At 32.2% G+C, this 19,329-nt stretch overlaps 1 protein-coding gene across 1 annotated transcript; it reads right to left on the bottom strand.

Annotated features, from left to right (window-relative positions):
• Positions 1-2,273: 2,273 nt before the first annotated feature.
• On the bottom strand, positions 2,274-18,302 carry Smp_168990 (hypothetical protein; the record flags this gene model as incomplete). The annotated part of the gene is made up of 7 exons (XM_018789383.1): positions 18,042-18,302; positions 16,302-16,364; positions 14,473-14,666; positions 10,765-11,107; positions 4,376-4,659; positions 3,352-3,435; positions 2,274-2,434 (listed from the first exon to the last, which is right to left on the bottom strand). The coding sequence occupies exons 1-7, from the start codon at positions 18,176-18,178 to the stop codon at positions 2,274-2,276; spliced, it is 1,266 nt and encodes a 421-aa protein (XP_018654832.1). The 5' UTR covers positions 18,179-18,302.
• Between the last annotated feature and the right edge of the window lie 1,027 nt (positions 18,303-19,329).

The raw sequence follows: 19,329 nt of genomic DNA, 5'->3' as shown, positions 1-19,329 counted from the left end.
AATCCTTATTCTACACCTATTTGTCAAAAGTAATTAGAAGACAGATAATTTAAAAGTCTTACATAAACGGACTCTGTAACGTACACTGACACATGGGACAACCAATTTTTGAGCATTTATCCCACTAACCTTTTCCTCTCTTTGTTCGCCAATGAAGTGCAACTTTCTTTTCTTTCTCAAACAACGTAGTATCCGAATCATATAAGATTAATTAAATAACCCACTGAAGGTGTTTACAAATTAACATAACATTAGTGAAAACAATGGTTTCCACTGATTAATTATATTAAAGAATGGTATATACTCATGATTTCAGCAATGAAAATACTGAAATCTCCACAAAACCCCTTCTGATTATAATCATATGCTCACTAGTGACTGACTTCAAGATACATATCCTGGAGTTCTAATGGAAAGCAGTGACTAGTGGAGTTCAACCACGTCTGTTTTGAGATAACAACTCACTGAAGACAATTGGTGAACGGTTGCTCAAACTTCGTGGATTGGTTGAAGTTAGGCATTAACACCGTTGGATGATAGCTCAGTGGTCTATTAGTTAAGTGCTCTGGCGCGAGATTCGTCGGTCCTGGGTTCGAATCTCCCGAGTGTGGGATCGTGGATGCGCACTACTGAGGAGTCCCATAATAGGACGAAACGCGCGTCCAGGATTCCACTGCTAGCCACTATCCATCTTTGCTTATCACAGGTTAGTTACAATTATGATCATTATAAATGCTTGAAAAAAATGTATCCAAATCGCATAACTTCGTTTTCATAAAGGTAAAGTATATATTTGATCAAACAGGACTGAAGTACTTATAAATAAGAACAAGACAGAAGATTCATGAAAATATTTATAATACAGTTTTGTCTTCATTATCGAATATATATATATATATATATATATATATATATATATATATATATCAAGGTAACATTTCTGGATGTGCTTGCAAAATCTAGGTTAAACAAAATCGGTTCGATTTTATATACAAACAATATTCGTTAGCTCTCAGTACGTTAACTGGATATTTCTACCGTCTTACTGATGAAGTTTACTTGATCTGAGAAGTGGTAGCAGAGACCTTTAAAAGATGAAAAGTAAATATAATGTACTGGAATGAGTATAATTTACAGTTTTTAGTCACTTGTTAAGATAGAAAGCAATAAGTTAGATTTAGTAAGTACTTTTTTCAACAAAAAGTTTTCAATGACTATAACACATGTATTTCATTTACAGACTCAGATAATGACGTTGATTTTATTGTTTCCATGCTTCTATTTCTTATCGCTTGAATTGTTGTTAGTAGTACATAAACACATATCATCATACAAATTATATAATGATTATGATATACTGAACGAAGCGGACTTTTTCTTGTTGTATTATATCAGCCGATTGTATGATTAATGCCTTAGGTCATGTTGTTGGCCTGATACACATATCCGTAGAAGGTATGTGTTGCAAATATTTTATTGCACTGTATTCCGCCCTTTTATCTTTTCTGAGTCTGTTGTATTCATTCAAATATGCTAAGTATATGTATGATGTTTTCTCATCCTCACTTAATCACTTCAAGATTCCAGTAATTTGTGAAGTGGATCAAAAAAACGAGGAAATCACATCAATGAATTTTGCTGGCACCGAAAAACATACAGAAAAACGGTAATTTAAGGGAGACTAACTGTGGTGTTTGTATGAACTAATGATTTCTTTTGTACTTGATGACTGCCTAATTTCGAATTTTAAATACAATGGATCATTTGCACTCATCCAGTTCTACTTACTGTAAATTGCAGTATTTCGAGAATTCCTAGTTAGTATAATAATTCAAATACTCCTAATAATTACACTACAAGCTGAACACATTCACGAAGAAAAGTACTAACATATATAAGTTGACATTAAGTATATTTTTCTACATCTTTCAAATCTCAGTCAGATTGTATTGATTTCCAACAATAGACGTTAAAGTGAGACACATTTTGTAAACAAGCGGTTGTCACTCATCTGACATCACATAACTTTTCCATAAGAATCGAAAGATACAAAACAATAAACATTACAAAACACAAATTCGTATGTGGGGGGGGATGAAAACTCGATTGCTATAACAGTTCCTTTGTTTATTCTTCTGGGGTTAAATTTCTAAACAAATAGCGAATATTTAGATAGCGGTACACGTTATTCGAAAAAGTGAAGAAGTGAAAAATTAACAAAATCCCGACTGCTTCTGACTAAACATACACAAATTATAGTTTATCGTAATTACTCACAGATCAACTATGATTGTTAGAACCAAGATTCCACTAACAACAAAAAATACAGTCGGAGGAAATATAGTAACAGTGGCTGCATATAAAGCTGGTAAGGTGGTGAAAGTAATGACGAATCCAATACGAGCAACGAATCCTCCAAATGATTGAATCATTCCTGTGTAAAAACAAAATTCAATTTTTTATTATCACAATTTTCGGATTGGGTCTAAACATAGAAATACAATTCTCAGTCAAACGTTTATTGTTCATATTAAGAAGTCAAAATTAACTTATTGTTTGATATAAAGTGCAAAGCATATTTGCTAATATCAATGTATAACTGTAGTACGAATTCTAGTGTCAGAGACACGTCTATGAAAATAAAATCTGAATAATATGAATCAATGTTGTGAGAGTTTTAAGATAATATGCTCACATTAAGTGATTTTAATGGATAGTGCTTAAATTAGCAACTGCAATTTACGGTTTTATATACGGAAGATAGCATTTTGTAAATGAAACAATGTTCATCATACAATACTACTTGGTATTTTGAGTACCGTTTCCGTTTTGGCTGGAATAAAAATTCGAATACAACATCTCAAAAGTTGTTAAGAATTCGGGCTGAATGCAAATGAAAGTAGACTGAGTTATGTGAATATTTGAATTGTTTGTGGTAATTTACGTACAAGACAGTATTAAAATAATAGACATCATATGATCATTAATAATCGGGTAAATTAATCTTGATAATAAAACTGTTTCCATGTGTTATTTAGGCGGTAACTAAATCGGTAAAACTCTTTTATCTATCCGATCAGCAGATGTCAAAAAAATATGCAATAGAATATTGTATTAACACAACTAACTACTAGAAGATGAGAGGAAAATTCACCACCGATTTTGTACACCTTTTATGAAGAAATTAGGCGATAATATATGAAAGTCAGTAAATATAAACCGTACTATCATTCAAAACTCACATTGTTTTGAGCAGGTAGTTTTGTGTAGATCTTATAAACATGTACGATACAAAACAGGAAAAAGCCTTCCTGTTCGTCTAATTTAACTAAAACACTGATTGTAACTTACCTTGATTGTCTGGTGGTGTGCATAGTGAAAACATTGAGCGTGCAATTGGTGTGATGAAACTTTTTGATAGTCGAGGAATGGCAGCTGTTAAAAAAATAAAAGATAATGACTAATTCTCATTGAAGACCGAGAAAATCTGTATTGTTGTTAGGTCCTAATACGGAACTCCACTGGAGTGCTCATCTACAGTCCTAACATCCTTAGAACCCGTTGCTTTCAGGTTTCGTAGTAAAAGCTTGACTTCTAGACCACTTAAACGTCATACAATGGCATACATGTCTGACTACATGCGTTTCGCAACATTACGTGATAATAATTTTAAATAACTAATTATTTTAGCCATCATAAGGCTGAACAGTTAACAACCAATTATCGAGTTCTAAAATTATTGTCAATTTTGCACTCTCAGATTTTAGTTAACTGACCGTAAAAATCAGGAAACATTGGACGGGTGTTCTGTCCCATTTTGAGACTCCTCAACAGTGAATCCACGACTCAATAGAAGATCACACTCATAATATTTAGAAGAGCATTACTATTTTCAAATGAAGTCCAATTTGTTTGACTATCATTCCGAAGATAGCAAATTTCGACTTGATATTATGGATTAAACCTAGTCGAGAGCTCGCTCGTCAGAACTACAATTTATTAAAGAATATTTAAAAACTAGATAATCCGAGTCCATCGCAGCAACAACAGACTATATTTCAACATACTCATCAAAATAATCTCCATGTCTTGTTTTCTTGTCATGACATGTCGTTTATCTAAGTTGACAGTAATTGTAAAGTGATTAATATACTCCAAAGATATAATTATAAGTTAACTTCCCAAAACTATTCAACCGTCAATTAATTATTAACATGCTTGTATATTCTCTCCCAAAATATGTAATAATGTCTTGCTTACCAATAATTTGCAGATATCATAATGTCCAATATGGTGGAGAGAATGTCCAATTAATAATCTTAATTATAATTTATTTTGAAAACTTTTTAAAAACAATAAAAATTTTTCCACCTACCCATATAAGCAATAGTACTTGCTGTTTCTTGTGTAAATTGATGTGCAAGACCCATCATTATCTTGTTTATTGTCATTAATAATAAAGTAACTGCTAATGTAAATATCATCATTCTCATATTCCGTAAGAAAACTTTTCGTGATTTATCATTTATACATTCTTGTTGAGATATATGATTATCATTTGTTACTGATTTTTGTTTCATACTTTTTCTTTCACGAATTTTAACAACAATAATGATATATGTAACCCCGACAACAGATGATATGAAATCACTGATACCACTGAAAAACATATTCAATGAATTCAGGATGGATAGAGTTAAAACATTGTACATGTTAATTTAAAATAATGTAAAAGTTTTATTCATATAAGCTATTTTAAAATACATATTTACAGCTAATGGACAAACTAATTTCCGAATTTGCTTTGTCTTCGTGTGATTCTTCAAATAAAGTAGATATGGTAGTAAACCAATTAGCTGATCTAGACAATGATACAAGAGTTTGCCCTCTTCTCAGGAAATCAGGAACAAATGGACACGTCAAATATACACATTTTATACTACTGAAATTGTCTAGAGATGTTAATTTTGAAGACACAGTTAGTATCCTTCGATAGAGTTTTGATGAACAGTTATCTCTATTCAGCATCTGTTACAAATGCTTAAAAGTATCCAAATAACCTACTTGTGATTTCCTCACGTATGCTGGTAAACTGAATCGCACATGCGGATGTTTTAATCTGGGTTTATTAATCTAAAACCAATTCAAGTGTTTGATTTTTGCCTATGGATTGCAGTCATCATCTGATTTTGAAACCAGTACTCTCATTTTAGCATTCATGGACCAGTATTCATCTATAAACCTCTGAGATGTGATGGCGAAGTATCAGTGCATTCTGAACCTAAAACACGACACGAAACTAGTTGAAAGCAGATGAGATACACATGAAGTGAATGTATTTACTCTGAAATCAAAGCATCAACAGAAATTTTGGTCAGTTACAAATGTCGAAAGTAGCTTTTCGGTTTTGTGATGGTCAAAGTTGTGGTAAAATATGCTGATACAAAACTAATAAATGCAGCAAATCTCAGCGATTTGATCACAAAGACGGGTTTTGTCGCAGTTATAGTACTTTATTTTCTCGTGTAAAGAGATCCAAATCAGTCTCACGTAAGAACGTTCATAGCCTTTTTGGTTTTTCGAGTGTTCATCTGTCTGGAAACGTCGCGAGATCATGATAAATAGTATATCTATCAGAATTCCGATTGACATTGGGTCACATATTTCTTGTGGTATATGCTACTTATGTCGACAGACACAAGTAGTATATAATACCAATCGAAAGTGAAAAACCTGGAAACAAGGTTGGGATGATAGAATTGGAGAGAACGGTAACGGAGAGTAAGTGTTATGGCAATGAGGAAACGATGAAGCTTGTGACAATTGATGTAGGATTTGCAAATTAAGTGCTGGACGTATATTTTTCATATTTGATGAAAGAGCTCGTTAATTTTGTATTGAAATCAATTGGTTGTTCCAACCTGTGTCTTCATTCACTACATAATCTGGTTTTCATGATACTTGGAGAACATTTGGGTCACGAGATGTCTTCCACGGAGTCTATCGAAAGCGATACAGTAACTTACAAACTAACATATTACCTTCGTTGTGGCTGACCTCAGAGGACCTGAAGCTGTTCTGAAGAAAGAGAGGCTCCCTTGCAATCATTGATAATTGCATCCTGTTTTGTGATCGGGTTGTCATTCCTAATCATCTTCAGAAGTCGGTACTGAAGCCCATAGACTTATCGCATTCTGTCATAAGTAGCGTGAAGCCAATATCCCGTGATTGCGTATACTGGCCAAATATCGATAAAGATATTGAAGAGATGGCAAGGCGGTGCTACAATTGTGCACAGTCATCTAAACTACCCATTAAAGACGAACCTCGAACATGATCAGAACCCATAGAACATTGGTCGCTCCTTCATGCATATTTAGCTGGACCTTTTCAAAGAAAATAATTCCTAACTATCTTCTATGCATTTTCAAAATGGCCGGAAGTCCTCGTAATGGCCAACGTGTCTACCAGTGCAAAACTTACAGAAGTGTTTAGTCGTTTCGTACAACCAAGTGCTATTGTTTCAGACAATGGAACACAGTCCACTACAGCCCAGTTTGATAATTTCTGAAGAGCAAACAATTTTAATCATTTCAGGTCTCTTCCAAACCCCCTTCAACCGAATGATCAGGGGGAGCGTTTTGTTGATTCATTAAAAAGGACTATTCAAGAAGAATAAGGATAAGGAACTGTAGAAGAAATAGTAGAAATAACTACTGTTCTGCAGATTCTATAAAAATTTGAGCAATCACACGTAGTATCGAAATGTTTATTGTTGGGTTGTCTGATATCATACAGATGATAGATACCACATAAATCATCACTAGTCATTAATCATATAACACATTTTACACCAGCGAATTTCCAATATACATAATTAGTAAGAATGATAAAAACTGAACATTCTCTTCTTCGACGAACATTTTGATTTGAACATTTTTGTCAAATTAAAAGCTTCCTGATTGTCCACTCAGTTATTTACTCATAAATAGCACTTCATCTATGCAATTGACATTTTTGTGGGAAATACAATTCATTTTTTTGACGCTTAAGAGGTCTTAGAATATCTATTTGTCAAAGATGTGTACTGCATAATTTTAGACTTATTTTGCATAAGATCAAATTTGATGATAGTATCAGAGATGTTGATACTTTTGGGAAACTCATGTCCTCGCCTAATGTCAGTTCACTACTCATCATTGTACAATTAGCTGAAAATATGTTCCAAATATTGGACTATGTTGATGATAATAACATAGATGTAGATTGGTTTAAACTCAAATTTATGTCAAACATAATTTACGAGACTGTCATCCAGCTGCAGAATAACTTCAAGACTCAAAGTGATTCACAAAGTTCTATTTAAAAATAGCATCCCAGTATCATATTTCCAGATTTATAAGTTGTAATAAATGGCTTGTGTATTTTACTAAGAAAAATATTACAAATCTACTTACATGTATATTCCCACTTGTTGAGGATTCCACAAGAATGGTGAACCCATGAGATAGATAACCATATAATGAAGATCTGCCATGGCACCGATCGCTAGGAGTACGATAATTATTATAAGTACAATCAGGACTGGTACAGTATTTATTGGAGATTAATGGAAAAAGAGATAAACGAGAAGTAGACTAAAAGTATTATGTATATTTTGATCGGATATATATATATATATGTATATATATATATATTTATCGAAATCGATTAAGATCCATGAATATCGAAAGCATAGTGTGACAGGCTGTTTAAACGTCTCCGCTGATTATTTTCTAGTTGTTTAGGGAGCCAAACTAACTTTTTTAAAACTGGAATGGGACTCACCAACAGTGCTCATCAACAAACCGTCACGCCAGACTCGAACCCAAGACCTTTAGTCTTGTGCGTGAGTGCTTAAACTCTAGACCGCTGAACCAGTATCCAACAGTGTTATTGTCTAACTTCAACCACTATCGATGAGTCCTATACTAGGATGAAACGGCGGGCCAGTGCTTCCAGGTTTTAAATTGTGATCTAACATTGGTCAGATCATAGCTTCAATTCCAACTCAACAATCTCCACAATCCTTTACGGAGAATTTGTTTTATTGGTAAAGATTCACAATTTGTGGTTGTTGTTCAAGATAGATACTAACCACTCTCTGTAGTTGTTTTTTGCACCTCTAAAGAATTGACTTTTATTATGTAGCTAACATAGGAATAAATGAAACTTACTATAGTGTACTATAGCAGCACACATACGACTGAGTTTGTTCATATCTAATTTGGTTAAGCCCTTTTGTTAACTTATTTAACGGACAGAGTCATTCGTACAATAACAACCTATCTATACTATTGTACCTTTATTATTATTATTATTGTTATTATTATTATGTACTCTTGAGCATTGTTTACTGCCTACGCATATGTACATATTAATCCTGTTCATTGACCCGTCAACTCTCTTACTCGTTTGCTCGTTGACTCGATCACTTGATCGCTCATTTGACTTGTACTCTCACTCGCTTGCTTTACGGCACTACTCTTTCATGCTTTCTTAACATGGATGTAATTTTGGCAATCTGTTCATGGTGCAATAATAAACGTAATCAACACTTTTTGTTCGCCTTCTGATTTATACAACGTTGGGGTGTTATCGAGTAACGGTTATCAGGACGAACAAATTACGAAGTTTAAGGATAATTGCGAATATCGACCACCACAGTACCTGTATTTTACTGATGTTTACAGCTGATATCACACTATCAAACTATCTATTAGTAACATACATTTAGAAACAATTGTAATTAGATAAATAGTATCATTTATTAGTGAAGTAAGTCTTATATTACAGTATTTTGTTGACATGTAATTAGTTATACATATTGATATCTATCAAAATGGCTGTAATATGAAGCGTTATGTTCAAGTTGAAATCGTCACATGCACTATATAAAATAAAAATTTGTATGATATCACTTTGACAATACATCATTTTTAACTACAGATAAAATTTCGCGAGTCATTTCAGTTTTATTGATCAAAATTGCTTTATGTTGTTGTCATGTACTTTAAGTTTTATTATTATTAAGAAATTTTATATAGTTGAAATCATGAGTCAATTGAAGCTAGACCACCATGGGAAACCTGGAAGCACTGGATGGCCGTTTCGTCCTATTGTGGACTCCTCAGTAGTGCATATCCACGATCTCACCGTGAGAGAATCGAACCCAGGACCTATCAGTCTTGCGCGCGAGCACTTAACCGATAGACCACTGAGCCGGCATCCAACGGTGTTGATTTCCAACTTCAACCAATCCACAAAATTGAGCAACCATTCACCAATGTCTTCAGTGAGTTGATATCTTCCAACAGACCTTCAAATGACTCATGATTTCAACTATATAAAATTACTAAAATCTCCACAAAACCCCCTTCTCATAATAAAAAATCATTGAAATATTCTTGTTATCTTTTAGTAATGTTCACGGTATATGAACTTACTTTTATTCGCATAATTAGTTTTTCTTTCCATTCAGGATGGATTTCAAAATTTTGAACTTCATTAGAATCATTGTATTTATCATTATGAGTAGGATTTTCTTGTTTATTATCATCAACATTAATAGGTGATCCATATGCATTATTGGTTTCCGGGAAAATGAATAAAATGATTAAACTTGGTACAAATAAAATTGCATCAGTGATAACCACAGCTTTGAAACCAAATTGATAGATCAATGTTCCTAATAATAAGTATAAATTTATGTATGGTAGCAAGTAAGAGGATAAACATTTTAATTGGTCAGTTATGAAAATGAGTAGGGGAATTTTCGAAAACATTGATTTATTTGTTGAGTTTGTATGGCTTATGACCATTGACTTATATATACATTCATTTCTCATTTTAGTTTCAATTGCTAATCATCACCAAAACATATTCCTATTTCTGAAACGAACTGTGGTCATACTTGTATAATTTATCTCTTCAAATTCTAACTCAAGATTTAAAATTAACTACGTTATATGTAATAGAAAACTAAGAAATAAACTAGCATTCAATAGGAATAATATATATTTGTAAAATCTCAGCGAATGAATTTGTAGTAAATCCAACGTTTCGCCTGGCAATCTGGTCCAAGCTTTTTCAAATACTGTGAAACTATTCGCTCTAATTTAGACGAGAGTTCTTATATAAACTAGCATTCAGTTTCTTATTAGGCTAATGTCGTTTCTAATCTAAGCGTTTTATTTTTTATCGTTACAACTCAATAAAATATAAAGAAGTACTATCCTAGGAGATACAAGTGTTTATTAACAGTTGTCTACGCAAAATACTTTGGATCCGTTGGCCAGACACTATCAGCAACAACCTACTATGGGAGAGAAATAACCAGATTCCCGCGGAGGAAGAAATCAGGAGAAGCGCTGGGAGTGGATAGGACACTCATTGAAGATATCACCCATCTGCGTCACAACGCAAGCTCTCATCTCGTATCCTGAAGGCCAAAGGAAAAGAGGAAGACCAAAGAACACATTACGTCGAGAAACGGTAACAGATATGAGAAGAGTTAACAACGACTGGATAGATCTACAAAGGAAGGCCCAGGACAGAGTGGGTTGGAGAATGCTGATCGGTGGCCTATGTTTCATTGGGAGTAACAGGCGTTAATAAGAAAATAGGTAATTCACATCTAATAAATGAAGGTGTTAAAATCTTGCTATTTAGGGCAGTTTTATTTTCATTGTTCTTTTTTAAACCAAATTTATGTATTCAACAGACCGTAGACTAAAAAGATTCGAAATATTAAATAAACAAAGAAATTTAACATTTTGTGAAATATAAACAAGTTGAGTATACAAACCTCCAATTGGGCCGCCACTTGATGAACATAGTAAAGCTATAGATTCAAACACAGTAAACCAAATCCATGTATCGTGGTTAATCTTTTCTGCTGTAACAGTCTGACCTCTCTCAGCTTTTTTAGCGTGTGAAATACGCATTATATCAACTACAATTGCTGCTACTTGAGAATAAATTGATAAAAGACCACCACCGAAGAAAGCCTCAAAAAAGCCAGCAAGGAGTAATAGCCAAACATTCAAATTATTTGTTACTATTAGAGCTTTAATTCGAAAAATAGAAAGTCATTGGGATTAAACTAGATGTTGACACTGAAATAAATGAAGCATTAAAGGTATAATTATTTGGAAATTTTAAATACTAACACCATCTACTAGCATGGGATGCATGCATAATTGTAATTTAAAAGTGGTAATAAAATGGAATTATTCAAATAACACATTATGTAATGTCCTAAAGGTTTTAATAAAATGCTGTGATTAGTTTTCTAGCAAAAATGTCGATCAGGGCACTGTTAAAAATTGATTATACACCAAATTACGACTTTCACATTGCCCAATAAACCTTCATATATGATTATAAAGCTTCAAACTCGGTCATTTTGTTTACAGAATTAATGTCTTGAAATCCTTATTGTCAACCTGTTTGGTCTTCATGAGGCATTGGCCACAAACCAAGGATATCCAGTCAAGTTCGTTTTGAACACTTCTTTCTATTTGATCCTACTGGTACTCATCTTCCTTATATCTTCCTCCGATTCCAGGCTCCATATGTTCTTTTGTATACCCTTTTTCCAAGTTAGTATTTGTCTTGTAATACAGTCTAACAGTTCCCTCATTGTCTGAGGGACAGCCTATCTACGAAGTGCGAATCATCCAATGCAGTTCACGTTTTCCACTGTGTCGTGCTTTCCATGAGATATGAAGGTCTCATAATCCATACAACAGTTGACAGGAAAAGATGAGAGTAGACAGCATTTTCTGATACTAGTCTTTACTTGGAATACATCAACCAGTTGCTGAAAAATTATGACTATGCAATCCAGCCACTCATGGGTGTTGAACAAGAGTCCACGAGACTTTCCTGTTCACTCCGTCAAATTTTTTCTCATTATAAATGAAGTTGATACGTAGCGATGATTTTCATTCGATTGAATGTATAACAATGATAATCTGTATTGCAATTTGGTTAGAATATGACCTATCTGCACTAAAGCTAACTTGTTGATAGCAAAGCCAAGTGTATGCTGAATCTTTTATTATGTTTAGCAAGAGTCTACTGTACACTTCTCTTGGTATTGATACCAGTGTGATTCTTAAGTGGTTTACACATCTGCTAAAAGTATTTTACTTTAATAACTTGATGAGAAATCCCTCTTTTCGGTTTGTTTTGTTTTAGCTCCTAAATATTTTTGAAGAAAACATGGAACAAGTTTTTGAAGTAGCCTCCATATCCGACTTTAATTTCTCAGTAGGTATAGTGATCATATGTATTTATACGCAAATTACAGACTATGTCACTAAATTCTGATAACCATACAATGAACAGTTAATTTGCAAAATAACCATCAATTGTCTCAATCTTCACTGTTCCTTCTGTAAATATTAGTTCATCTTCTCTGATTTCATTGTTTGTGCATTTTCCTGCCAATTGCGCTTCATTTCAGTTCTTTTTTTATCGGTCTTTTGCCAAAATACATTCTATGGCCAACCATCACCATATACTACTTATATGTATATAAGTAGATCACACCACAGTGCTAACGCTTGTATCATTGTTGTTAAAAACACACCAATTTACTACTCTTTCTCCATTCTTCTTTCTTTCTCTTAGTTGACGTCATCTCATCATGTATTTACAACCGGTGTTGCCCATACCATCTATGACGTTCAAGTTTCTTATTAGGATTACTAGGCCTTTCCCTAAGCACCTATCTAGCACGGTACTGCTTTTTACTTATTTTACTTTATGATTTGTGCCATCACTGTGATTCTTTATCACTAAGCTACACCCATAGAAATCCGTGTCTTATTGTTTTAAAGTTTGTTTTTATGATCCTGAAGCCCTGAGTTTCTGATCCTATATACAGGTTTCGTGCTTTTTTGTATAGTATTAGTGAACTTCCTTGTGTGTGTAGGATATTTTCTTCTTCGTGACTGGAATATAATAACAGCTCTCCTGAGTTTAATCTTTTTTACACAGATTTTATACAATGAATTTCATTTATTCTCTATTTGAAGAACTATTTGAACAACACTGTCCTGAAATTTTATGTATCTTCATCAATCGTGGCTCCAGTTGTCAGAATTGGCATCGACTTAAATGGCTTCTTAAGAATCTAGGTTTTTCTTATGAACCGCTATAACTCCATTTGCAGAGTTTAATTAGTTTAAAAGATTTTTTCTGCTTAGCATTTTTGCACTGAGGTTCATTTTTACGAGGTTAGGTTGCTAATCCTCGTTCAAACCGTTCTCCTTTACCTAGACTTGGGACAGGCACTAACCACAGAGAGCATCAAGACATAGTTGTATCTGGATACAGGCCCCTGATAACATGAATTAATATTCTATGCTGTATGAAAGAAACTAAAAATGTTATCCATTGTATGTACTGCGGAAATCTCAAGATGTTTTTATTGAACGGGATAGGCGATGAAATACACGTCATCACCGAATAATATTGTCAACACTAGTAATACATAAATACATTAAAATAATAGTTAGATGTAAAGTATTTTTATGGATTTGAGTGTGCACTAGGTATATAACTTATCCCTTCATGTGTTTAAATTCAAATATCATGCTAGCACGTCAGTATTTCGCATGATGGTATAAGTGGTGAAGTGGACAGAGATAGAATAAAGACATTATTTTCATTTATCATAATGCTTTGAAACAGAAGAATCTCATCATGTAACAATATTATCGTCTTTGTTTAAGTATCACTAGATTTTGCTGGAACAATATAACTTCTATAGCTTCAAGAAGGCAGAAGAGAAAAATATATTTTCAGAATAAACAAAATTAGAATTTGAAACATTTCTTAAGATTTCACTTTTCATTCTCTCTTACATATAGATATTATGTAATCATAGAGTCCCTTCTACATTCATTCACATCACATTAGGATAATTTCCAATTCTTTTAGTGTAAATCATTTACTTAAAAGACAAACGTCCTTACTATCACGACAAGACGTTGGCTATTTGATAAACTAACTTGCAATTATAGCATTCAGTTGAAAACGTCCAGTAAAGACAGTATATGATCCTATTTTAATTTAAAATTTATTCCACAGAAGAACATTTACATAACAGTATGTTCTTATTAGTTCAGTGGTAAATGTTTATAAGAATAGGCGTTTGTGTAGATTGCAGTGATTTTAATAGTTGATTTCATGAATCTCATACTAAGACGAAACGGCTATCCAGTGCTTCGAGGTTTTCATTAGTGGTCTAGTTTACATCGACTCATGAATTCAACTATAAATGATCATATCAACAATGGACTATTAATATCTAATATAAGTTAACAACACATATAGTAGATCTCAATCATCATCGGTCTGTCAAAAAAATTAAATCAAACACCATGATAAGAAGAAATTAAAAACAAATTAAATACTTACACATTGTTGTTATATGTAAAAATTCTCCAATGAATAGAATACCTAGAGCAACACGACGACCATGTCTATCTGATATATAACCAACTATTAACATTGATATTAAACCTAATGTTATTCTAACTGCATTTGTAGTAGATTCTAGTGTAGCAGCTTTCTTTTGTGCAGCTGTTAGTTTTATTTTATCATCAGCTGATCTGATATGGAGAAAAAATATTGATATTGGACCAGTTGTTTGATGAAATGATAGTATTCGTTTAGAAAAAACATAGTTATTTAACTCATTATTTAAGAATATTGAAGATTATTTAATAGCCAGAAAATTATATTTCCCATTATGCATTCAGGGTATACTTGGAATGAACAAAGTAAGTTCAAGGATAATTAAGGTCTCCTTAATGAAAAGGGTAGTTTGTTTTAAAACAATAATGCCTTAATTACACAATCATTTTGAAGAGGATAAACTGGGTGATCACTCTTAACATGATTTGGATATTGATTGATATGTTTAAGAGGAATATTTTTTTATTACCCTGACATATAGAGTAATCTACTTTATCATTTTTTCAGGTAATGAAAAAACAGTATGGTGCTTTTTATTTACTTACTGCGATAAGTGTTTTTGATATGTGGTCTACGTGGCACATTGGACCTTATGAATCCAAAATTATGATAAAGATTTCACCTCTAATGAATAAATGTTTGGTATGTGTTTAATGATATAAAATGGACTGTATAATACACAGAGTAGTATGATATAATATAATGAATGTCACTATAATCAGTCCTATGAATTTCGTTCATCAACTTCCTATTGATTCTGGAGCATGAATAGCAGAGTTTGTATTTGAATACGTGAATACAAAGAAATGCTTATTTAAGAGATTTCTTAACTGAAAATTTCCTATCAACTTGCAAATAAGACATTTACTGACAATAGTCATACAGAAAATTAACATGAAACTTCTGTGTTTGACTATTTTTTCATTTTATATATTAGACGTCTGGGTCATTAAGTGATGTAACGACCTCCTTTTATACAAAAAAGTTCTATGGAGCTTCAAGAATTTTTAAATTATCAGCTTTGGTGCTAATAATCATATATTTAATACTCTAGTGATATATTAGTGTTTTATTACGACTATACATGACAGTTGTATTGACTTGCTTATATATATATACATATATATATATTGATCAACAGAGTAGAATAATTAAGGTTACTTTCCATAGAAAGAAATCCAAAACTGATTTTCTACTCTCAATGAATGGAATAACCTAACTAATACATCATAAAAAAAACTGATATAAATTAAAGCTAGACGGTGTCGCAATTCCTTGGATTGGTTGAATTTAGGCATCAACACAGTTGGATACCGGCTCAATGGTCTAGGGGTTAAGCATTCATATGCGAGATCAATACGTCCTTGGTTCGAATCCCGCGGACGAGGTCGTGGGTGAGCACTGTTGCGGAGTTCCATATTAGGACGAAATGTTCGTTTAGTACTTCCATGTTTTCCATGATGGTCTAGCCCTAATTGACCAAGGAATTCAACTATTAAATTACTATAATATGCACGAAACCCCCTTCTGATGATGTAAATTAATCCATGCCGTTTTTTTTATTTTTACTATCCATTAGATAAATTCTGTACTATTCTTAGTGTTTACAAATATGGTCCTGGCAAATAAAATCAATCAATATTTAGTGTAAAGATTCAATAAAAAACTACTAATTGGAAATTTTCATTTTTCTATACATTTTCAATAAACAAAAAAATTTCTTAATACTTAAAAAAAAACAAAAAAAAAACAAAAATTGGTTGACTTACAGATTTGCATATTTATGTCTTTCTTGACGTGTTAAATATGGTAGACCTTGTTCTGTTACCGCACTTCCATTAGAAAGAAAAATTACAAAAATAATTGATATAATTAAGTAGTATAATATATTTTTAGTAATATAGATATACTTCTATTAAAAATTTATAAAGGTATTTATTATTTTGAAATATATCAGAATAAATGAAACTATTTAATAGTTCACACATTAATCCATCTATCATTTATTCAAGTTAATTAACTGTTTATTTAACAGTGGATAAAATATATTATAATTAAATATAGGTTAAATTCACTTGGTATTGTTTGTTTTGATCTTCACATTGATGTTTAAGACTGCAAATTATCAGTTTATTATTGATATATGTGCATACTGTGTGTTGATGTTCACTCTGAGATGCAAGTACATCCAGCTGACGAGTTTCAAATAGGACGAAATGCGCGTCCTGGATTCCACTGCTAGCCATTATCCATCTTTACTTATGATGCTTGTGAATTAAGGCAATATAGAGGCAATAAGCACAGTATGCACATATGCCAATAAGAGACTGATCAACTGCAGTCCTAAACATCAACGGCAAGATTCAAACAAACAATACTCGGTGAATTTAAACTTCACCCCATTGCACAAGCAATTGGCTATCACGACTCAAAAGTCGAGTTGATAAAGCGATGGCGTTCGAAGCGAAAGGTACTGAGTTCGAGTCACAGAGTGAACATCAACTCTGAGATGCAAGTAGGTCCAGCTGACGAGTCCTAAATAGGACGAAACGTGCGTCCTGGATTCCACTGCTAGCCACTATTCACCTTTGCTTATAAACGTAGGTTAGTTTGCTTTTTGTTTAGCTTTTAGTTTTTATTTCTTTTTTTTCTTCTTATTTCTACATTATATTTATTTGCTTTTTAATCAAATTGTTTTGATACTCTATAAAGTTTATGAAACTGTAACCTTTTTCTATGAATTTAAGATAGATAGTATCCATATTTTAGAGCTTAGAGTGAAAAATGAACTTGTCATCAATTAACCTAAGTATTTACCAACTTTCTTGACTGTTTTCGGTTTGTTATAGATATTTCTTATACATCTAATATTGTTACTGATCTAGTTCACTTTCAGCCATTAACTTTAAGAATTTATTATTTTCTATGTCACTCCAGAATGATTGTTGTTTGAACCAACTATATATGTAAATTAAGTTATCCTTCCCTAAATCACATTTATTTATCTTAAATAGCTGGTTTTATTTTGTTCCATTTTGTCGGTCTACTGATTCATAACTCCTAACAGTATCTGATCATTCTGTACTGATTTGATTCAATAGTGGAATTTGATATTATGATGAAAACTTAAGGTCTGAAAGTTATTCATAAGCTTATCAATCATATGTAAACTAAACTTGTATTACGTTGAATGGGGTTCGGAGCTTGAGTCTATCCGACTTGGAAGATGAGTGAACAACGAATAAAAGTGCATAATCTATTTCCAGTTATATCTCAGGGATTCACCTAACAAGGAATTGCATTTAAACTTATTGCACAAAGCCAAAACAATTCAGAAGCTTAATACCAGGTAATTTTAAGTAAAAAAATGATTCAGCTACATGAATAAATCGCTGACAGTCTTATAGTGTATCATTTAAGTTGATCTAGACCTACGAATGCACGTGATACAAAGACAATAAGTGAAATATGAAAAAAAAATTGTTGGGAACAACGTGATTTTAATTTACTTGTAAAATACATATTGATCCGAAGTGAAAAGACATAGTTCAATTGATAGATATAATGTGACTGTCATAAGCATAAGAAGCGTGATATATTTGCATTTAGTTGTAATACAACCTTTACCAAGTTTTTTGTCAATCATTGCAAAGGAAAGAATATATACTGTGATACTATCAAAGTTCTTGTTAAGACGACGAAATAGATGAGTTTGTCTGCAAAATGATTAGACTTATCCCAAAATATCTTGTAATGTTCAGATTGTTTTCTACAATATAATAAACGGACTGCATAAATGTAAATAGAAGAGATAAAGGAGTGATTTGTAGTAGCTTTATTTATTTATTTATTTATCGAATTCAATGCTAATATGAATGTTTCAATCACCAAAAGTAGAGTAAAATAGAATAGAGTATACTTTTATGAGAAAGTAGTAGTTATAGTATGATTTTCCTAATTCTTAAACAATGTAGAACTATAAATGAAAACTTAAGTCTTCCTCTTTACTTCTAATGTAATAAGTTGTCTGATAAAATTATGAATGCTGAGTATAATTAACTAATTATCTTATTCTGTTTTTGTATAGCCTAGTTGGACACCATGTCAGATCAAAGTAATGACACATCATTTTGTCGTTTCATTTCGATTATAATAATGAAATCAATACATTTGAATACTCGTGAAAAGATACCATTTTCGCTTCAGAAATTATTTCAAGTCATATCAAGATGACTTTCAGAAGCTTATAAGATTGACTAATAGGATTTCAACTATACATTACATATAAAGGATCAAAAGTAATCGTCAGATCACTATTTCAAAAGTGTTATTTCTCCTCTGTAATAACTCTATTGATGTTACTAGTGATGTATTCCCCTACTCAATATTTAGTATGTAAGATAAATAGGTAAGCCCTATCGATTTATATATACATAATTAATTAATACCTTGTTCAGAGTAATTAAGTTCTGGTCAACTATGCACAGTAAACTTTTCTTTTATAATTCAGTGTTTGTATTATTCAAAGTTTTATATACCTGTACTAATTTAATGGAATTATAGAATTATATGATCTGAATTGATGTTTCTATAAATCATACCAACGACTTACCATCACTGTGTTATTAAAATTAAGTCACAATAATATATATTATATTTAGAATTTAAGTAGATGATTGGACTGAATAGTTTTTCATTGGTTTAACCGACTATTCACTTATTGGTCTTAAGTAGCTTTAACAACACAAATTGTATCAATAAATAATATTTATGAGTATAAGGGTTGTGGAGATTGTT

Source organism: Schistosoma mansoni, chromosome W (genome assembly GCF_000237925.1).
Source record: "Schistosoma mansoni strain Puerto Rico chromosome W, complete genome".
In the NCBI taxonomy this organism is placed as follows: Eukaryota; Metazoa; Platyhelminthes; class Trematoda; order Strigeidida; family Schistosomatidae; genus Schistosoma; species Schistosoma mansoni.
This window is presented reverse-complemented; position numbering and strand designations above follow the sequence as displayed.